Below are 22592 nucleotides of genomic sequence, written 5' to 3' on the forward strand. Positions count from 1 at the left end.
TGTTTTCGGAATTTTGTTATTGTTCTTCTAATAAATCTCTTTCAGACGGAAAATTTCGCTTTTTGGGGTGCACATAGATGGAACTTTAATTCTGTGAAGTTTTACGACCACTGGCTTTAAGAATGACGAGAAATAATAAGAAATCTAGTGTGAGACCGTTTTTGTTACGCAATTGTACACCAACATCGTGCGCGAGGCCACATGTACAATAGTAAGAGTGTACTGTGATGGCCCAATGGTTAGCATGCTGGACTCTTCATCAAGTAATTTGTGCTCGATCCCTGGCCGGGGTCACCATGTTGTGTTCTTGGGCAAGACACTTTACTCTCACAGTGCCTCTCCTTATAATTACCAAGGTGTACAAATGGGTACCAGCAAACATACATGTACTTGGGGGTAGCCTTGCGATGCACTAGTTAGCATCCTATCCGGGGGGGTGGGGGGTGGGGGGTGGGGGAGTAGATTGAAATACTCCCGGTTGCTTCATGCTATAGAAACCAGGACAGCTCTGGCAGTACAGTGTATGGACCACTTGGCCCGATGTAGACTTACCTTACGTAAGTTAGTAAGTGTCTAGTGTCTATTCTCTAAGAATACCCCATGCCCAGTTTTCTGTAGTAAGTGTGTCACTAATTTATTTAAACTTCTAAGAATGATGTGTGGGTAACCTTCCTAGAGTTCACTTGGTTATGTATACATGTTACTCTACAGTACAACTGATTTTTTTGTCACCAATTATTATTTCAGATGATTGTGTATTGCCGTGAGAAAGAGGAACGTAAATTCTACTTTCCATGTAATCAATGGCTAGCTAAGGACGAAGGAGATGGGCAGATAGTGAGGCAGCTGACGGCATCAACTGATTCTTCAGCTGCATTTCAAGGTAACTAACAACCCTTAATCATTTTGGTCTTAGATACATGTACATCATCAGTTGGACAGGAATTGAGAATATGGACAGTGTTTAGAGAATTCTCTTGATTTACATACAATATGTACATGTAAGCTTATAATTATGTGTACATTGTTGATCGCACATGACTACATTGTTGTCTTCTTGTCTCCAGGCCACCAGTACCTTGTTCACACCTTCACTGGTGACAAGAGGGGCGCTGGAACTGATGCTAATGTCGTCATTACCATATTTGGGGAAGAGGGTGACTCAGGAGAGAAGAAGTTAGATAATGCCAGAAATAACTTTGAACGTGGAAAGTATGTACTAACTCTTGTGTCAAGTATTACATATATTGGCACACTAGGCAAGCGACATGTGTATGTTTTGTAGTAGTAAAGTGTACTGGGTAATTTTGAACCAATTGTGCATCTTAACAGTGCACAGTTGGTTCATCTATCGTGTACTATATTGTGTGTCGGAGATCCAGAATTCTCAAATGAAGCCCTGTTATTATAGGTGGAAGTTTTCCTTTTACTGTTTATCACGCATTGTAGAGGGGAAATTCAAGAGAGGCATACCCAGAGGGGCATGGAGGAGGGCAGTGAAAAAGGGACAAAGGGGGATAGTTTTTCATTCTCAGGGTTTTCAAAATAAGCTGGCGTCTGACGCAACTCACTGGTTACTTCAAGCATTTGTCCAGGGTACTTTTTGCATCAAGTTTGTTAATTAATATGCATTTTTGTTTCACCAACGTTTTCTTTCCGAGGAAATAACTGAAGAGAATGCACCTCAAGGCACACAGATTTCAGAAATTTTCCAGCTCCAGCACCCCCTCCCTTATCAGACGGGGTAACCCACTAAGGCATTCTTTGATTCCCAACGTGCACATGGCCACTTTTTTCGCAATCCAATAGTGCTCTGCCTACTTCAAGATTTTCTCCTGTTGCTTTATTTCAAATCAAAAACCCTGCATTCTTAGGTTAGGGCAGTAATGGTGGCAGCAGAGAGAGAATCTTGAAGGACTAAAAATTAATGTCCCTCTATTCAGGAGTTTCATTAAGGGCCGGAAAGCGGGCAAATTGATTGGCCACGGGGACAATTTCACCCCCCTCATTTGACTATGTAGAGAAAAAAGTTCTTATAAAGAAATTCAGTTCAAAAAGTTTTGCCCACCTGTGAAAACCATTTACCCTCCTGCTGAGAACATTAATAAAACTCCTGCGTATTCGTCAGAGAGGTAAAGGATGATGTCTTTCCATTGGAGTTGGTTTTTGACAATAGAATTGTTCTACACTGTTCTGCAAAATTTGTTACAAGTAACTGTCTGTGCATTTGCTTTTTCTAGGAAAGATTCTTTTAAAGTACTGTGTGGAACATATCTTGGACGACTGACCAAGATAAGGATTGGTCATGATAACAGTGGGCTTGGCCCTGGCTGGTTTTTAAACAAGGCAAGTTATTTTGACAGAGAACATTGGATTTTGTTTGTTTCTGTCTTTATATACATGTAGCAACTTGTGTATTTTAATGTACACTGTATTTTTTTGTAATTTAATTTGACAATTGTCTTGTAATGACTTGCTTTTCAGGTAACTGTTGAGGATCCCAAGACAGGGGACGCTGTTGATTTTCCATGCCGACGGTGGTTTGCCAAAAATGAAGATGATGGCCAGATCTCTCGTGAACTAAGCAGAGCAGATGGCCAAGATGGAGACATGGTTACTGATAAAGGTGAATAAGATAAATGTGTGCAAGTGGGTCAGCAATGCTTCTTGACCATGTTGATCTACATACATGTACAAATGCTTGTGTAAATGTACTTGTAGACGAAGCAAGACAGACTTGTAATCGGCTTTGGCTTTACATGTACCTCGGTACTTTGGTGTTATAGTGCTTGTAAGGTCTCTGAAGACGAATAATTCGTACAACTGGGTCTCAAATGGGCTAAATACCTGTACCTATATCTCTCACATACTGTACATACTCTCTAGTGATATAGAGTAGCATAGAGCTGACTACACTAGAAATAACATTAATGGCGTTGTGTTGATCATCTAGGAATTCCATATCATGTTCATGTCACCACTGGAGATGTCAGAAATGCATCTACCAATGCACGAGTATATGTTATCCTTCATGGGGGAGAAGATGGTGAAAGCAATAGTGGCAAACTGTGGTTACAAAACGAACAGAAGGACAACTTTGAGAAAGGAAGAACAGATATTTTTACTGTAGAAACAACAGAAATGTTAAGTCCTTTGCATCATTTGACAATTGGGCATGATAACAGTGGACTTGGTTCAGGATGGTACTGTGAGAAGGTAGGAATATCACATGCACTGTTATTTGATTTCTATAACAGAACCCCCAAATGTTTCGTTTTTTACCTGAAATTGGGTAACACGCTACATGTAATTGTCAAGTGATTTTTTTGGACGAAATAGCCCTTTTCACGGTTAGTTTTTCTCATTTGCATTACAATGTAATCCAACGTGGATGCAAGGTAATTTTGGGCTAAAACTACAAAATAGCCCGAAATTGCCTCACATACATGCTAGATTTTATTATAATGCAAATGAGTAATGTTAACCGTGAAAAGGGCTATTGGTGTTAATTATGTTTACTTCGCAAACTAGCTGTGTATATGTTGCTGCTTGGCATTTCATTGATGGCTCTTCCTATCATTGCTAAACCTTTGCCAAGTAATTTGTCACCCGCCAATACCAGTAGGGGCCAAAAGTGCATTATTTACAATGTACAACTAGACCTACAGAGTTGCTGTTTGATCCTTTGATGGTGGCCCTTCTTATCATTGTAAAGACAAGATTCCCAAGTGATGGATTGTTCGTCTACCAACAGCAGTGAAATACAGCCCAACCTCCTCTTTTGATACCTCTGTATACACTGTAGCAGCCACCTCTACAGAACAGTTCAACAGCTGGGATTTTTCATCACATCCCTATGCCTGTCCATACTTTTTACTCAAATCAAAACCTCCCTACAACAGCCCCTCCTGCAGTGGCCAGCTCATTCTGCCCCAGGGTGGCCATAGTGGAGACGTTTAGCTATAGAGGACATTCAGCATTTGCCCAACGTTAACAAAGCTAAAGAGAACAGTGCATGTACAGTTCTGGTTTTCAATCAACCCTTTTAATGCTAAAGACTGTTGTCTCTTTTAGGTTTTAGTTGACTGCCCAAGCAGTGGTCACCAGCAGGTGTTTTTATGTCAGAAGTGGCTGGCTGATGATGAAGGCGACCAGTTGATTGAGAGAGATCTCTACGAGTCTGAAGACATGAGGCTGAAAAGACGTCCAAGTATGATCACCATAATATTTAAATATCGTTTTTGCTTTTCTGTGAATTCGAATACATGACTTTTATTTCTGATCTTTGAATATGTATAAGGGAGTTTTTTTGTCAAGGAGTGGGGAGACTGTTATTGGAAGGGAACTCACCGCAGCAGTGTGATTTCAGTGATTGGGTGGGGGTAGCTGAATGGCTAAAAGTGAGAAGTTCAGATTTTTTAGACACAATTTTGGGAACAAGTGCTGCTTTTGGCTAATCTTCCTTGACACATTCGTTAAATTTCTGATTGATTTTATCCTATCAAAGACTAGCGCTGGCACCTGCACTGAAAATGGTCACACCATTAGCGAGCTTGAGATATAAACCTCAGACTCAGTTTAGTCTTGGAGACCATCAGCTGGTTCTGGTATCCCTTGACAGGGCTTGAAAAAAGTGCTGTCCAGTTGTCCACAACAAGTAGCTTTTCCTGCTGGGCAAGTAACTTTTCATTCTCTCTTGCCCAATGGGTGAGGGATGAGGCAAGTCATCTACCAACTAAATCATTAAAAGAGAAAACTAAGACTTACCCAGGGCAAGCAAAATTTGAGAGCTACTTGTCCCAAGGGCAAGCTGGAATTCAAGTTTTTTTCAAGCCCTATTTGATTAAGTAAGAAGTTTTTTTTTTTTTTTTGTAGAAACTGTTTGGAATGTTTGGGTGTGGACCAGTGACATGAGAGGCGCTGGAACAGATGCTAATGTTTTCATGACATTGTATGGAGACAAAGGAAAGACAGATGAAGAACCGCTCGGTAATGCCACTGATAACTTTGAACAAGGACAACTGGACAAGTTTAAGGTCTGTCATTGTTTTATCCCTGCTTTAGTTCACTGGTATTTCGTTCTACAGTTTTAAATTTCCCGATATAAATGTGATTGTACCATAATTTGTTCCCTTAAGGGGCTGGTCAAGAATGAAGTTAACTGTAGGTGTTTATGTCAGTTGTAACTGTAATCGGGTGTAACTGTGAAGCAATGACCATTTTAAGAAGCTAATTAAATGTTATGAAAAGCAGCAGCTAAGAGAAGTACGGATGGTCCAAACCGGCTTCGATTGAAACAATGTATGAACATTGAAGATGACAAATTTCAACTTCCAGTGTCTCATTTACGAAATGCTGATAATCGAAGAACGCCAACTATTCTTGAACGTGCAAGGAGACTCCACCTGCGTGAAGTTACTCGTGTAACACGCACCAAAAAGTGTCAATTATGTTTCACTCAATAGGCCATTCCAGAGTTATCTTTAGTCTCTTTCTCAAAGCGAGTCTTGGTGCCAGTCCTTTCATATGAAAGTGAGATATCATTCCCATGCAAATTAAAGTCATTTTCATATGAATGGTTGTGCAGTAGGCCTTGCTTTGATAGAGAGGCTTAAGGCAGCTCGGAAATGGGCTATTAAATTCTTATGCTGCGTATGTCGCCCTGATATTTTCACTTTGCCTTGAAAATGTTGTGAGGAACTTCGAAACATCGTACTTACGTGAATTTTGAAATTTCTACTTACATGTAAGTATTTCAGCAAACACGTAAAAATGCAGTGCACTTTGTTACTCTCCACTGATTGGTCCAATTTAATAAAAAATGAGATCATAATCTTAAAAAATGTGATGCACATTATAACTTTGAAAATAAACTATCTTCTACTGTTAGGTTGAACTCACAAGCGTTGGTAAGCCGTACAAACTGAGGATACGGCATGATAACTCAAAGCCATTTTCTGATTGGCACTTGGAGAAGGTAAACTAATAAATACCATCTATGGTATACTATCTACAATCGAGACATGGTGTTGAGAATAGTACTTCCTTTGTTCGGGATTCTGCGTAAACCATGTTCTTTGTTATTTGATACATGTGCATGCTTGAACCCACTTTGGTCTAGTCTTGTGTATTTTTCCCTGTACCCAAAACTAAGTTGAAATTTTCAGTAAAATTTCGACAGAGGCCTGTAAAAATTCAGCATGATACTAAACACATCGTTTGCGCAGCCAAAACGTAGGAAATCTTGTTCCCAGCAACCGATGTAGGCACTGTACTTTTTTAATGCGAATAGGACCGCTCTACGTGATGTTGATTTACGTGTTATTAATTACGACTAAGCTCAGCGAATCTTTTGGTTGTTAGTAATTATTCATTGGACCATTGGCATGCATCATACATGTAGACTGTTGATTTTCAGTAAGGCACATTCTTGCAGTGTGTTCATTCAGACGAATCAAAAACATACATGCTTGTAGAGAGTTACTTGACAGGAACGTGCAAACTACAAAATGCCCATTTATTGGTTTCACGTAGATTCAAATGGAGAATGCAAAATCCAGCATCAAGTGTTCCTACAAGTGTAACCGCTGGCTTTCCAAGAGTGAAGGGGATCGTCAGATTATCCGTGAATTACCAGCAATCATACAAGGAAAGGAACCTTTACCTGGTAATGAATAGTTAACATGTGAATTCTTAAAGCTCTCAGTTTGTAGAACATTCTGCAGATCTGTGCAGGTGCGACTTCCTTCAGTAAAGCACAGATATGGTATGGAGACTCTTAATTCCTTATCATGCAGTTGGAGCCCGCTAATTCGAACCGGGTTTTTTCGAGTTCTCCGTTACATCGAATTAAAAACCATTTCCATTTCCGTTTCCATTTCCCCTCAGTAATTTACTCCCGCTATTTCAAACTATTTTTCGTTTCACCTGCTGGAGAGTTTGAAGTAGCGGGGTTCAGCTGTATATAATTAGTAATTCCCCGATATCTCTCGAAGTTTCACACCTCACTGAAGCCCTCTGTCAGGCTTTTGAAGACAAGAGTAATTTTGGAAGCATTGTTTTTAGTGTCAGAATTTCAATTTTTGTTATTTTTACTCTACACTTGCACAATCTTCGATAAACCAGTCAACCTAGATTGAAAAGTGTTTTTTTGTAAAGCCTTAAGGTCATATTGTAAACTGTTTTAACAAGGAATCTTTCTTTCCCTTAGTGTAAGTCTTTTCGTCATTAATCATGAGCCGACGTAGTGTGTAAGTAACTTGTAAATGGTATTTCTTGCTTTTCAGTTCATGTTTACCACGTTTCTGTGTACACGGGTGATAAGCGTGGTGCTGGCACAAATGCCAATATTTTCCTCAATATATTTGGAGAGTTAGGTGACACTGGTGATCGACCTCTGGAAGAATCCAAAACTAACATGAACAAGTTTGAGAGAAACCAGGTAGTAAAGCTGTTTTTTTCTTCACCGGCGGAGAAAGGGGTAGCTAAAGCCCAGTTTTTCAAAGTCTTTTGGGGGTTCTTTGAATACGTCGAGTTTTGATTGGTTCACCGTATTGTCGGTGCCTATTGTGATTGGCCAAAGGTGTTTCTTTTGTTTTGGTTTTATGATATTTAATTGAAAACCGCGCTCCAACTAGAAAAAGTATGCAAAAGTTAGTGGTAATGCCGAGTCTGAAATTTAATGGATCGAGGTGTGCATTCGAAGGTTACAACATATTTACAAACGTGCGTGTGTGACTGTGTGGCAACTCGTACCATGGAAATACAGGGTACTTACCATTTACATGGGAAAACCGAAAATTCCAGTTGGAAAATCAAATGGTTCGCGCCATTCCGTTTGGGAGAGCTTCAGAAAATATGGGCTGTGATTTGGGTTGATGCTATTTTTCTACTCTTTTAAGTCTCTCTAGCTGATGTGGATATACTTTATAGCGATTCCCTCTCCCGCAAAGTTCAATTTAATTGTTTAATGTTTATGCCTGAAATTTCCAACCGGATGCTTTTTGTAAATGGTAAGCACGCACAAGCTCTGCAATTTGATTTGTTTCTAAAGGAAATGCTGTCCAATGTTCGACGTATTACCCTCGTAATTACCACAGTTGTGAAATCACACGGCCACTCTCAGTTTGTCTTGTAGTTTGCGAGCCTCGGCATTCGAATTCTCGGTATTAGACTGGAACTAGCTTGCAATAGAGGCTTATGCGGGGGAATATCATTAAAAAGCGACCAAAGTCATTTGCTTTTGAAAAGACTCCCAGCCCCGCGTTAGCCTCAGTTACAATTTAGTTCCAGTCTAATATACTTAGAACACGAAAATGGTCTATTTTCCATGTTACTGAAAAAGCCACTTCTAACTCCCGAACCAATTAACAACAAATTGTTTCACTATGTTACAGGGTGCACCTTTGGAAATATTGCTCAAATTATTTATTGCTCTCTTTCAGGTGGATGAATTCCTTATTGAAGCAGTTTCACTGAAAAATCTTGACAAGATCCGTGTGGGCCATGATTCAACTGGGCCAGGATCGGGATGGTTCTTGGATAAAGTTGTCATAAAGGATCCAGAGGACAGCACCAAGGAATATGTGTTCCCTTGCAACAGGTTTGGCTGATCATGGACTGAAAAGGTCCCCGTAGGCATGTCCCGCACTGTGCAGCAGCTGGTTCAGATTTTGAGTCTTTAAAGTTAAAGGGACTGTGTCACGGCTGAGTTTAGACTATTTTATCAAGTTTTGCAGACGCTCGCTTTGAAACTTAATGTTAGCGAAGAAATTACTTCTATGGAACTATGGAATGACAAAACTAAAGCTTCATTACAAACAAATATTTGTCCGGGGCGTTTTAATTAAAGGAGACAGACAAACGAGATTACATGTAACTGTGAAAAGTGTTCAACCTAACATTTTTTCAAAAAACCCATATCGCAATCCGTTTGAATCTTTTTCAGGTTTTGTCCATCCGTGCCTTCTTTTGTATTTCTTGTGTTATTGAAATGTTCCTTGACTATTTTAAGTGGTTATTTTTATATTTTACTTTATTTTGCTGCCATTTTCTGACGTCTAAATTTGGCTAGAATGACACAGTTTCGTTAACAAGTTGAACTTGTGCCATTGTTGTTGTTTACAGGTGGCTTGCAAAAGATGAGGACGATGGTCTGATAGTCAGGGAGCTTCCTCTTGGTGGCACAAGCCTCCTGAACAGTAAGTTTACTCATAACTTTCATTTGCTGCCTGCAAACGTGAATTGATTCAGTCGCTAGATCTATAAGAAGGGTTTGATTTATCTGGGAAGACTTGTAGTACATGTTGGTTGCGTTCTTTGGGGATGATCTGGATCAGGATCAGTGATCCAAGATCATTCAGATCATGGTGCATCAGAGGACCCGATGAATCCTCTCTGGGCAAGGATTTATCGGCTCCTTTGATGTACCATGATCATGAATGATCTTGGATCACTGATCCAGATCCAGGAGATCACCCCAAAGGGACGCACCCTTACATGAGAATTGACGTAGGTTTGAGATATAAATGTGAAATTTTTACGGGGTAAATTTACACTGAAAACACTGAAACCGTGAAAACGTTACATTTTTTGCATTTTTTAATAACTATAGAATGAGAGTACTTCTTAACACGTTAATAAGATTTTTTAGCTTTTTTACAGTACTGTGCAAACGCTAGTCTTGTATATTACATGAAGAGCGTTCATTCTATAGTTGCCTGAAAATGTTAAGTGTTCACGGTTTGAGTGTCCTTACTGTAATGGAGGCGATTAATAATGGTAATAGGAATGAGTGGAGTTTAATTCGGTCTGTAATCATACGAGTGATTAACAAAATCGGACGACCGCGAAGCGGGAGTCCGATTTGTTAATCACGAGTGTGATTACAGACTGAATTGGACGACACGAAGTCCTGTTACCAATTAATCATAACCATTACAATATCCCACACAAGTAAAAGTTTCATTTGAAAAAGCGCTTTTAATAGTCATTTTTAAATATCATAATTAAAAATATGAAGAATAGCTTGCAAAATGGCGGTTGTTTCTTTCAAAACAGTCACCAGAGACTAAACCTCCTTTTACAAAGTCAGTCTCTTGAATTGGTTACTATAGTGATTGTAATCAATGCTGTGATTGGTTGATTTAGTGGAGAGGACTTAAAATGATTGGTTCATGTAACTGTCCGATTACAGGTGTCCGATTACAGCCAACTGTCCGATTACACTGTCCGATTACAACTTTGAAGATTAATTAGAGCAAAATAGAGCAGTTTATGCACCAATTACATTCGAGGAAATTGTAATTGTTATGATTAATTGATTAATACAATGTGTAGTTTGAGCTTAGTAACACCTATTTTAACTGTAAATCATCTGAACTACATGAAAGACAGGAAAAGCATGTTATTAATGTTGTAGTAACAACTAGCAGTCAATGTGATGTTGTGCTTACTTTTCAGCCACGTCGTATCTTGTGTCTGTGAAGACTGGTGACGTCCGTGGTGCAGGAACAGATGCCAATGTGTTCGTCCAAATTTATGGCGCCAAAGGTGACACTGGTAAATTACAACTACGAAGCGCTGAAAACACGAAAAACAAGTTTGAGCGGGGCAGGACTGACCAGTTTGCACTGGAGGCCGTTGACATTGGAAAGGTGTGTAGCTCATATTGAGGGAGAGAAAGAGGTTTCTTCAATTGGCTGGCAAAAGTCGGTTAAGTAGGAGATTCTGAGGACTGTCTCATATTCGGTTGGCATCAGGCAACGGTGGATAGTTATCCTCAACTAATGAAGAAGTATTTCAAAATTGTTTCACTTCTGCGTGTTGTTTAAATATCGATTTCGACTTTTGCTATTTATCAGGTAACATTGGAAGTGGAGCTTGTACTGTTTAGAACTTTATGTCACGATAAATGTTTTGGCGATGTATAAAATAAACTTGAAACCTCAAGGAATGATAAACATAAAAAAAGTCGAAAAAATGTTTACTTAACTATATTTATAAATATATATAAAAAACCATCAAAAAGGATATAATAAACTTAGAAGAATTGTTCGCTATAGGAAGGTTGACACAGATTTTTAACAAAGAACGTTAGTCTAAAGTTAATCTGAAATTGCTTCTTTGTGTGTTCGTTCTTAGATTGAGATGTTGCGCATCTCGCATGACAACAAAGGCAGTGCCGCTGGTTGGTTTCTTGATGACGTCACAGTAGACATACCTTCACGTGGTGATCACGTGGTGTTCCCGTGTCATCGCTGGCTTGCTGATGATGAAGATGATGGCAAAATTGAACGGGAACTGTATCCGGGACAGCAAATACATACCACTGCCAGTAATTGCTGTTTTTTTTTTTTTTTTTAATATTTGTGCAGTGTGCACATTTAGGAGGAGGAGGGGGGGGGGGGGAGGTGGATACACGTTCGATTGTTGTTGGTCTATCTCTTGAATTTGTAATAGGTTAAAAATAGGTTTTTATAGGTTAAAAATAAATTTGAGAGAAATAAGAGCATCAGACAAGCATATCTGATATCGCAAAAAATGCTTGTAGAATATAGAAATATTAAATTCGATTTATTTAATTCTAGGTATTTTATTGTGAAAACATTATTCACCAACTCTGCCTACGTCTCTTAAGTAGTGTTGGCTATCCGTTTTTAAAAAGCTGTTCGGCATTATGTTTCCTGTATTTTCTTTACACCACGCTGTCATCCATATTAACCACTGTTTGTGTTCTGATTGTTTGTTTTCTTATACACGCGTAGAAATACCTCACGAGGTGACGGTGTACACTGGTGACGTCAGAGGAGCTGGTACAAACGCCAATGTGTTTCTTGTCATGTATGGAGAGAATGGCAAGTCAGACCAGTTTGACCTGAGAAACAAGTCTGACAACTTTGAGAGAGCTCAGGTTGACAAGTTCAAAGTAAGTTATTATGGAGGGAGAAGTGAGTTTGCCTGAAAATACACTAACTAGTGTGAAAGATTAGAACTTAACTTACTTCTAGGTGTGAAGAGCTTTGTTATGGCGTCTGAGGGCTCTTTTCAGTAGTTGTTCATCAACCTCGCTTTTAGTCTCCAGTCCTTCGCAGTCGTAATTTGAGTCGCCACGCTTCGTTTCTTGGGACAAGCGTTGCGTGACAACCAAACAACAGCAGCGAGGGAGACTTCACCATTTCTGTTTAACAAAGCGTTTGCAAGAAATAAGAATGTCGTTAACGAGGCGTGATGTCTGAATCATGGCTATTTTCTGCCTTGTTCTACTCTCCGGTTATTTAACAAATATATCTCTGTAATTTACAGGTGGAGTGCGAAGATATCGGACCTCTTGTGAAAATTCGCATTGGTCATGATAACAATGGGATGCGGTCAGCGTGGTTCTTAGAGAAGGTAACTTTTAAAATCAGTTCACTTCTATCGTTGATTTAGTTATCAGAGTATTCTACTTCCCCACCCCCTTTCTCGGCGTCGCTCTGACGTTTATTATACCTGTGTGACCAAAGGTGGAAATTCGCCGTGTGAAGCCTGAGGACAACGAACCGCGGAAAAATCGCAGGAAGTCTGGAGACGTGGAAGAGATGGGTGATGGCGATGAGTACAACTATCTTTTTGTGTGTAACCGCTGGCTTGCTCGTGACGAGGACGATGGACAGATCGTGAGGGAACTGGTGCCTATGGACTCAAGTGGGAAACCAAGACGAGGCTCGTTAGCGGGTAAAATAATTTGGTTTCATATCCCAGGCACTCCTTCTTTCTCGTCTTTCGACGTGAGAGACATATGTGTATGAAGTTCGTCCAAAACAAGTTCTATAATGATGAAGTTCCGAATTACCTTCAGCCTCTTTCTCAAAGCGAGTCTTGGTGCCCATCCTTTCATATGAAAAGGAAATTTCATTCAAATGCAAATTAAATTCATTTTCATATTTGCACCAAGCCTCGCTTTGATAGAGAGGCCTAAGGCAACTCGGAAGTGGGCTATTCCCGTGCGTATGTAACAAGACCTTACACATAAGAAGCACTGTAAAGCTTCTTCATCACTAGATGTTTTTTCTGTTCTAATTATCGGCCGTTTTGTGAATCCTTTTAGAAAACACCTATCGCGTGCACGTGTTTACCGGAGATGTTTCCAATGCTGGCACGAATTCCAACGTGTTTATCTGCGTGTACGGCGAGCTTGGTGACACTGGGGAGCGGAAACTGGAAAAATCCGAGACTCACATGGACAAGTTTGAAAGGAACAATGTAAGAATTGCGTTCTTTCGTTTATATAATATATAGATTTAGGCCAGCCTAAAAGCGTAGCTCCTGGGCCGGGTTGGTCAGAGCCCGATTAAGCGAACCCAGGCAAAGGTAAAATTTTGATTTTGTGTAACTTTGCAATGAGGTTTTCTTTATATTGTTTGGCCTTCTGTTTTGAGTTTTAATAATCACCATATACACAAAGCAAAGCAGAAAAAAAAACATTTGTATAGAAGAAAAAGTTATAATTCGGTTAACGTTTAATCTTGGCCTAGCGTTAACCGGCTTCCGAACAATCCTGCCCTGTTTTCAACAACTTAAGCTGACATGAGCCCGCGATCCAATCGAAAGCCAGCACGTAGTCAGCGGTCAATTAAAAAAACACGTGACCTCGATGACTGGTAAACTTTAGCCCGCGATATGGTCACGTGATACTGGTCAGCGGATACCTTGTTTTGACAGGTGTCAATTGATCATAACATGGATGTCCAATATCAAAGAAGTACACGGTAAACCAAGGCTGCATGTCTCTGTCAACCTATTACTTTGGAGTATGGCCGCCATGTTGCGCGACTCCGTCGTCGTCGTCGTCGTCGTCGTCGTCGTCGTCGTCGTCGTCGTCGTCGTCGTCGTCGTCGTCGTCGTCGTCGTCGTCGTCGTCGTCGTCCCCTTCGTGCGTATGCGCCCACGAGCAATACCGCTAGCCATGATAACCATGAGAAAATCAACTCATGGGTTTCCTTTTCTTTCCTATATGAGTATTGGGCTCCGCTTCGCGGCCTTTGGGGGCGGAGCTCCGCTATTAGAGAAAAGAATGCTCTGTTGTGGATATAGCGTTTGAAGTTTTTGAAAAAAAAAAAGCACGAGGCGGTTTTCGTGCGTTCAGTGTTCTGTGTGGTTAGTGTGTGAACGAACGGGAATTGCATAATGGAAAGAGACGGTGGAAACGTGGCTGGAACTACTTGAAGTGAGGATTTTCGGCGATCTTGTCACGTTTGTGTCATGCCCTCTCGATGTAACGCCAGACAGACTGGTGACTCCAAGAACTCTGTGTTAGAGTTTGTTCTCATGGGTGATCAAAGGCTAACTTCCCTTTACATTTCCATCTCAATGTCAAGTAGCAGGCGATGAGAATTATGAAAATCATCAACTAGGGAGTATTGTCTTAATTTACTTCCAAATTCTCTGAGCTAACATGAGAAGAAATGTCTGATGATGCATAAAGAGAATTTGGGTTTTGATTTTTAACCTCCACGATTAACAAAATTCTAGTTCCTATGCTTGTCTAGCTCGATATTACTCAGATATCGTTTATTTCTCTCAGGAGGATATATTTTCGTTCAATTGCGTGAACCTTGGTCCACTAAGCAAAGTTAAAGTGTGGCACGACAACAGCGGATTAAAGAGCGCCTGGAATTTGGACAGAATTGAGATCCAAGATAAACTAGCCGAGGAGAACTACGTCTTCCCTTGTAACCGCTGGCTAGCAACGAGTGAAGATGACGGGCAGATTTGTCGCGAACTTGTTGTTGTTGATGAACGAGCTCGGAAACTAGACAGAAGGAGAACTTTATCTAGGAAAGCAAGTGTTATTTCCAACGTGGACGGAGTTGATCTTGAGGCCAAAGGTTTGTAACCATTTGTCTCGTTTTGGCATTTACTAAGTTGGCTTATGGTATTTGTTGTGAAGTTAAGTTCGCCTCTGAACCCGCAAAAAATATTGGCAAGTAAAGTTAAACGAGCTCTCACGAGATAGAGACTCTTCGACTATTGCTCCTTCATGAAAGAAAAAAGGGGGGAAAAAAACGGAAAAAAGAAAGAAACTCCAGAGAGCTTCGATCGCCATCGCACAAGTCAAAGGGAAATTTTCACATGAGGTCAAAATTATGTCAGCCTTTGATTTGTTCGTAAATTTTGTTTTTCATTAATTACACTGCGGGAAAAAACGGAATGTAACTGTACGAAATTAATAGCGTTAAGTGTAGTACTGGAAATCTTAAAGAAAAGAATTCGTAACACATGTTTCCAGTGTATAGACTTCAGTCTTCATGGTCTACCGTCCGTGTGTAGAACTCTTCGTTAGAGGATAAGTTAGCTTTGCCTTAATATATATTATAAGAATGCATGATCGTCAGTCTTTTGTTATATTGTTTTATTATTCCCGTAAAGCTCGTATCACGACCTATGAAGTATCAGTTGTCACTGGTGACGTCAGAGGGGCCGGGACCAATGCCAATGTATATATTACCATGTATGGAGAAGAAGTAGATACGGGTAAGTTGTTAGCCGAATAAGAATTCAATTTTAAACTCAGGTCTTAGATTTGCTTGTACGCGAACAGAATGTTGACTGATAGTAATACCTTTTGTTAAAAAAAATCTTTAAATTAAGTCGGAGTAATTGTAAGTTATTCTGTTGGGTGGGTGAAATGGGGCACGGCCCTGAATTCTCGCGATTTTCCTGGTTGACAATTTATTGTACCTGTAAGCAATCTTTTCTGAACATGATCTTTTTTTTAGCCTGTTGTCTCTTCAGAGACGATACATGTAGGTAGAATACTTTATGGCGATATTTATAAATCATGTGATATAACCGAGCTCTTTCTTCACAGGCAAAGTTCCTCTTAAAACCTCTAAAACATTCAAGAACAAGTTTGAACGTGGTCAGACAGATGTCTTCAATATTGATGCCAAGGTTGGAGAAGTTCAAAAGATCAGGTAAAGTTTAAACACGCCCCAAAATTAAATGAAATTATGCTTCTTTTCTCCTTCTAATTCCGACTCTTACCCGTTATTCTAACTTCAAAAAATAATTTTAGACTGATTGAACACTCTAAACTCATAATTCTCTAATTTGCTCAAAGAAACACGCCATGAATGACAGGTTTCTAAACGAATCTTCGGCTACGTTAGTTCTTTTCATTTTGGCAGCGATTTTTTAATTTATAGCAAATGTAATTTTTCAGGACCAGAAACTTGTGTCACCTAGCTTAAGCTTTTTGCGAAGTTGTGAAAATGTCTTAATGCACGTATTTGCTTCACTTCCCGCATATTTTTTAAAATATATTCTGTAAACCTGATCAGTGGGTGACTAAATATTTCTCCTTTGCCCAACAACATAGCAAATATCAACTTCTCATTTTCATTATTCTCGTTGTAGGATCGGCCATGATAACAAGGGTGGTTTCGCCGGTTGGTTCCTGGACAAGGTGATAGTGGATGCCCCCTCGCTGGGTCAGAGAGTGGTGTTCCCCTGTGGCCGGTGGCTCGACAAAGACAAAGATGACGGACAGTTGGAGAGAGAGCTCTTTCCTGGTGTGGACACAGAGGAAGCTTATGTGCCATGTAAGGACATTAGTTTTAGTTAGATTGAAAGGTTTCCATTTGAGAAAGACGTATAAGTAGTGAGCAGAGGATTGGACAAAAAGTTCAAAAACAACAGGACGGCCGCCCTCTCCCCCCCAACCAGGAAAAAGGGAACATTAAATAACTTCGTCTCCTTTCCTTACTAGACTTTCTTTCAGCCCCTCTCCAACAGAAAACTCCAGACCTTTTTTGAGACTTTTTAATTTGCCTCTGAAATAGATTTTATCAAGTTTTTTCCACGGCCTTCTTCTTTCTAAAGTGTTCAGAAATAAATTGATGATTGCAATAACCGTAAAAACTTGATGGGACTTGTGATAAGCACATAAATTCATGCAGTTTTGTCGGGGAACGTCACCTGTCATAATAAATGTATGCAAGCATTACGTAACCTTAATAAATGTATGTATTGGCCTGTAAATTTATGGATATGGATTAGTCAATGTGTGCATAATGTACAATGTATGCATTACCGTAGTAAATTAACATGTGTATTTATCTTTGTAATTGTGGTTACTAACTTTCCTAATAATAAATGTATGTATTGGCTAGTAAATTTATGGATATACATTAGTCAATGTGTGCATATTGTACAATGTATACATTACCGTAGTAAATTAACATGTGTATTTATCTTTGTAATTGTGGTTACTAACTTTCCCAGACGTCCCATATGAGGTGACAGTGTACACGACTGACATGATGGGAGCCGGTACTTCAGCACGTGTATACATTGTGTTGTATGGATCTGATGGTTGCACTGAAGAGGTGCTCTTGGCAGACACGTCAAAGAAGCAGAAGGACTCCTTCAAGAGAGGCTCAGTTGATCAGTTCGTTAAGGAGGTGGGTCTCTTCTAAACACAGCCACTGTTTCCGTCACAGCTGTTTTTTTTGTGTGTGTTGCAAGATGAGAGTAAGAGCCTAAAAGCAAACTAAGTGGTTGTGCTGAGCCATCAGTGGTGGAAAATAGGGTGGGGGTGGGGATGGGGGTGGTGGAGAGCACTACGAGAACTCAAAGAAAACCACAGCAATTAACAATATTGTGATTTGAACGCGGCAAACAGGGGTCAAAAGAGCCACAACCATTGCTTTCTCCTAGTGCTCAAGGTTTTCATAGCATGAAGTAACTGAAGAGTATTTTTACTTCTCCTGAATGGATGCTTGTCCAGTGCGGTTTCTTTTCCTTCTTTCTCTCTATTGATAACGTTCGGTAATTGATTTTACATTTATTTCGTTATCCCGTCATCATAATTAATAGAGGGAAATGGCTATGAAACCCGACAGAGTGCTTTGTTGTGTGTTTTGTTCTCTTTTTTGGTCTTGACCTTACACAAAACACAATAGTTCTTTACTTCTTTATGCTCAGGAACTAACCATTCGAAACGTTTTGGTTGCGTAATTCATGCATAGTGTATAAGCGCAAAACAAAAGATTGTACACGGTCGTGGACCTTACAACAGAAATCTGGACATCTTTGTTTGCTCCTTTGATGTTTGCCCAGGTTCATAACCATTCCAATTGTTTTTTTTTGTTTGTTTTTTTTTTTTTTCAGCTTGATAATGTAGGCGACGTGATCGAAAAGATCCGAATCGGTCACGACAATAAAGGTATGACTCCAGGCTGGCATCTTGACAAAGTCGAGGTGCGGCGCTTGAAAGAAGACGGTGAAACCTCCACCACATACACATTCCCCTGCAAGCGGTGGCTGGCCAAGGACGAAGACGATGGCTCTGTTGTACGAGAGCTTGTCCCTGAAAAGGTGATTGAAGAATCAGTGACAGAGGACGGAGAAGTGGAGACCAAAGAAGTCGCTCAGGAAACACTGGAACGTAAGTATGCTTGAGGCAGTATCGAAGCGAAAATTCTCCCCACCGAACTTGAAATACTTCTTGTAGTATTAGTTGGGAGAAGTTATTAAGACTGGAGACACGTTGACTGTTTTCTCTTTTCTTATTACTGATATGCTTATTTATGATCCACTGTTCTCCGGAGAAACTTCATCCTGATCACTCTTAAGGTTTAAAGGGTTCTCGCCAGCTGCCTCATTCATGTTTGAACTTTTGAGAAAATGGAGTGGAAATTGTTCAAATCGTTGTCCGTCTTAGTATTCCTCGATCGTTATTCTACCTTGCTAAACTTTTGTCATCGGGTAATCTTCTCATCGCGAAAACATGACTTGGTATCTTGTGGCGCAGCTTCGTTTTAAGTTTAATATTTTGAGTTTCATTTGCAGTTCGAAAGTACAAAGTCCACGTCTTCACCGGTGACGTCAAAGGCGCGGGAACAGATGCCAACGTATTCATTACCATATATGGGGAATACGGAGACTCGGGCGAGAGACAGCTTGGCAAGTCAGAGACATACAGCAACAAGTTTGAAAGAGGAAATGTGAGTGTCCAGCTTACTGCTGTGTTTTTGCCAGAGTTTCATTTTATCATAAGGAACACCGTTTCAACAACCAGCTGTATAGCAGTCACTTGCTTTTTGTGGGCGCGAAAGTTACGTTAGCTTCGTCTCGTTCCTTAAGCTTTCACTCACCTCTCGCGCTCTCCGAAAGAAACGATTGCGAATTTTCGCTTGCATTTCGGAAAGATTCTCTGTCCGAATTATCGTGTTTTTCATCTTTCGTACGATTTTTCGAAATATCTCCAATATTTCGTTTAATAGGTCGATATTTCTCCGACATCTAGGTAAGGTATCATGTCATTCGATACGAAACTTCGACGAAACATCGGTGAATTTTTGGTTGAAAAATGAACAAACTTCGGCCAACTTCGTGTTGTATTACTTTTGCACAGCACTATGCTTAGATAACGAAGGCACATTATAGTTAGACTGCCATAACTTTAATGCCCTCTTTCATTCCTTGGGACAGAAATTTTTCAAAAAATATATTGTTTACCTAGTGGTTGTGGAATGCTTTTAGCTCGCTAGGTGTTTCCCCTTTAACAAATGAGGCTCCTTTTCCCACAATTCTCATAATTCTTTCTTTCATGCTCAACAGGAAGATATATTTGCTCTGGAAGCCGCTGAACTTGGAAATCTTTTTAAAGTGAAGCTTCGCCATGACAATTCTAAAATTAGTCCTTCTTGGTTTGTGGATCGTGTGGAGATTCGAGACCTGGAAACAGACAAGCTTTATCCTTTCGTCTGTGAGAGATGGCTGTCCAAGAAGAAAGAAGAGGGAAAAATTCAACGTACACTTTATGTAAAAGGCTACGAGGTATACCTTCTAAACGAACCACGTCTTTCAGTCGAGAAGTTTTCATTGAGGGTAGCAAGTAACTCACATTTACTTTGGTTTTGCGTTTCCACGCTTACTGATTGGCCTAAGACTTCCTCATATAATAAGAAGTAAAACTAACACCAACTGCTCTTTGCTTGCACCAGTTTTCCCGCGCTTCGCGCAGGACACATGTGTGGTTGTGTGGTTACTTTGGTTTGCTTTTACTTCACACATTTGAAAAAAAACTGTAGTGCATATGTCCCTGTTTGTTATGTTGTTGGAACAAACTGGATTTACTAAATCCGAAACTGGATTAGTTAACAGGAACGATCCCTTAATTATGACTCTTGGTGGTTGGATAGCTGTTCTTGGTACTCACGCCACTCGCATGTCAATCACGTTTACTTATATTGGTTCTATCTTGCTAATCCTTTACAGTTAGTAAAACTAAGGGAATAAATCACTGGCTTTTTCATTAAAAATCTTCTTACAATCCCCATCTTGGAATGATTGTATTGACGCAATTGGTAATTGTAAATTGCCGACATTGGCGACTCGCTCTGTCGGACATGGTATTCTCTTTTCATACGGCAAGAATCTTGAATGTCAAAAGCAAGCCTTTAAGACTTGTCTTCCCATAATCCATTGGGTCGCGATCGTCTGTTTCCATATACGTTTTACCTGACTGTGACAGTGTTCTTTTTGCAATCAACTGTGTTCATTGTGTGGTTAATTTCAACATTGGGGACTGTGGAGTTAGAGCTTATACCAATCGTGTCATCGCTTGTTTTCGTTTCTCAGGGTGAACGCTCCACACTGGGCGCCATGAGTCTCGGGTCCTTGAGCCAAAGCAGCAGCCTCAGTCCTCGGAGAAACAGTCGGAGCAGTCTCGGAGGCAGTCGGAGCTCGTTACATCGAAGCAACGAAAGTTTACCGACGGCAAGCCGAAGTGCAACAGCCGATGCTATTTTTATGGAGGAGTTTGGTAAAGGCGAGAAGGAAGCAGCGGCTCCTCGTGAAAGTAAGCAACGAAAGAGTAATTCTCTTTAGCTATTTCCTTACATTTCTTTTTATGTTAGTGCTGAGAATTTTGGTGGAACATCGAGATAATGTCTCGAGATAGTTGATGATTTTCGTTGTTCTCATCAGCTTTGTTGCCATTTTAAGAGAAATAGCCCTTATTCGTATTCTCGTTTTTGGACTGGAACTACAACTGTAGCTTTTAAAAGAAATAAATGTCATTTGCATTTAAAAAGACTCCCCGCAATATCGGGGATACGGATATGGCCTATTAGATTGAGAAGAAGTGTAATGTCTATAGGATGGGATAATTTATTTGTATTTGCTTCCCTGATGGTCATTTATTTTTTGTTCTAATTGCTTTAATCCAGCGCGAAAGAGTGAAATTGTCGCTTTGTTTGATATCAGGACGTGTAAGCGAACGGCAACGACGACAACGTAATGTTCGGTTAAGAAAATTTAATAAACTTTCTGTTAGTTTTCTAGAGAACGTGAGCTGAGAGAAAGTAAATTTGCCATATGTGTGTTTGGACTTAAAGTCGTCTTTACTTATTCGGCTATTAGACAACCAGTTTTATAAATTTGATTTTTTTATACAGCTTTCGTCCTCTGGGTAGATTTCGTCAAATATTTCTTTTAGTTGATCATTTCATGGCGGAAACTATGTACAGTGAAGTTTTATTTATATTTATGGTTGCTCCAAGGACTCTGACAAATATTCGTTTCTTCATTTTGTTTTTCTCACAGCTATCGCTTATACCATCCGCGTGACCACAGGTGACCAATCAGATGCGGGCACTCAAGCGCAGGCACACATAGTGCTTATAGGCAGTGAAGCGGCTTCTGAAAAGATCCCATTAGTGCTCATACAGAGAGAAGGATTCTCTCCAGGCCTAACGGAGACGTTTTCTATAGAGGCTGCAGATGTCGGTGAAGTGAAGAAAGTCGAGCTGTCTCACAATGGTTATGGCGCAGACAGCGGCTGGTTTGTGAAGGAAGTTGAAGTAGATGTGCCGACCAGCGGTAAGAAGTACTTCTTTCCTTGCAACAGATGGCTGTCACAGAACAAAGAAGATGGAAAAGTGGTGCGAGTGCTGTCTGCGTCGGACGGTCAGCTTGTCACTTATAAACCACGTAAGTTCGTTGGCGTGTTGTTGGCTTGTCGACATTTTCAGCAACTTTCGTGAATGTAAAACAAGAGGCCATATTCGTGTTGTCGGTATTGGACTAGAACTAGCTTGCAGTAAAGACTCACGCGGGGTAGTATCATGAAAAAGAGATTTATTTATACATTCGAACAGACTCCCCACATTAACCTCAGTTGAAAACTAGTGCCAGTCCAATACCGAGAGCACGAATATGGCCTATTACTCCGGTCGCAAATAGCGTTTCAGTTTTTATTATCGCACACTATTTACCGAAAAACAACTTAACGTAAAATGGTTTACAGTGATATAGGAAAAATAAATACAGATGGAAATTAACTAGAAGAAACGATATTTAATTGTGAACAGTGACCAAAGTAGCCAATGAGCTTTCGAGTTGAGTGTAATACACTAATAAAAAAGCTTTGATAGTAACCAGTAGAGGCGCGAGAAAATTTGACTGGTAGCAAGTGTGGGGAAACGTGTAATTAACGGCAAACGCCGGAAACCTTGTAACCAGTGGGAAGCGCGGAAAGCATGTAACCAATGGAGAGTGCGCGAAAACTGCAGTATCGTTTTCACAAACGGTGCTGAACACTG

General features: G+C 40.2%; 1 protein-coding gene across 1 annotated transcript in view; it reads left to right on the forward strand.

The window, feature by feature from the left end:
• LOC145500192 (lipoxygenase homology domain-containing protein 1-like) overlaps positions 1-22592 on the forward strand; it is a 38065-nt gene that overhangs the window by 8325 nt on the left and 7148 nt on the right. Inside the window, exons 10-37 of the mRNA XM_081479707.1 lie at positions 748-883; positions 1068-1212; positions 2241-2346; positions 2485-2626; positions 2954-3216; positions 4075-4210; positions 4876-5036; positions 5891-5977; positions 6535-6667; positions 7287-7441; positions 8445-8602; positions 9127-9200; positions 10462-10655; positions 11143-11335; positions 11766-11926; positions 12304-12390; positions 12504-12714; positions 13088-13242; positions 14564-14867; positions 15409-15513; positions 15851-15956; positions 16399-16583; positions 17266-17444; positions 18154-18430; positions 18835-18989; positions 19606-19824; positions 20629-20848; positions 21595-21981. Of these exons, the coding sequence (XP_081335833.1) occupies positions 748-883; positions 1068-1212; positions 2241-2346; positions 2485-2626; positions 2954-3216; positions 4075-4210; positions 4876-5036; positions 5891-5977; positions 6535-6667; positions 7287-7441; positions 8445-8602; positions 9127-9200; positions 10462-10655; positions 11143-11335; positions 11766-11926; positions 12304-12390; positions 12504-12714; positions 13088-13242; positions 14564-14867; positions 15409-15513; positions 15851-15956; positions 16399-16583; positions 17266-17444; positions 18154-18430; positions 18835-18989; positions 19606-19824; positions 20629-20848; positions 21595-21981 (4834 nt within the window). The remainder of the gene's footprint in view (positions 1-747; positions 884-1067; positions 1213-2240; positions 2347-2484; positions 2627-2953; positions 3217-4074; positions 4211-4875; positions 5037-5890; positions 5978-6534; positions 6668-7286; positions 7442-8444; positions 8603-9126; positions 9201-10461; positions 10656-11142; positions 11336-11765; positions 11927-12303; positions 12391-12503; positions 12715-13087; positions 13243-14563; positions 14868-15408; positions 15514-15850; positions 15957-16398; positions 16584-17265; positions 17445-18153; positions 18431-18834; positions 18990-19605; positions 19825-20628; positions 20849-21594; positions 21982-22592) is intronic.

Source organism: Orbicella franksi, chromosome 10 (assembly GCF_964199315.1).
Source record: "Orbicella franksi chromosome 10, jaOrbFran1.1, whole genome shotgun sequence".
Lineage (NCBI taxonomy): Eukaryota > Metazoa > Cnidaria > Anthozoa > Scleractinia > Merulinidae > Orbicella > Orbicella franksi.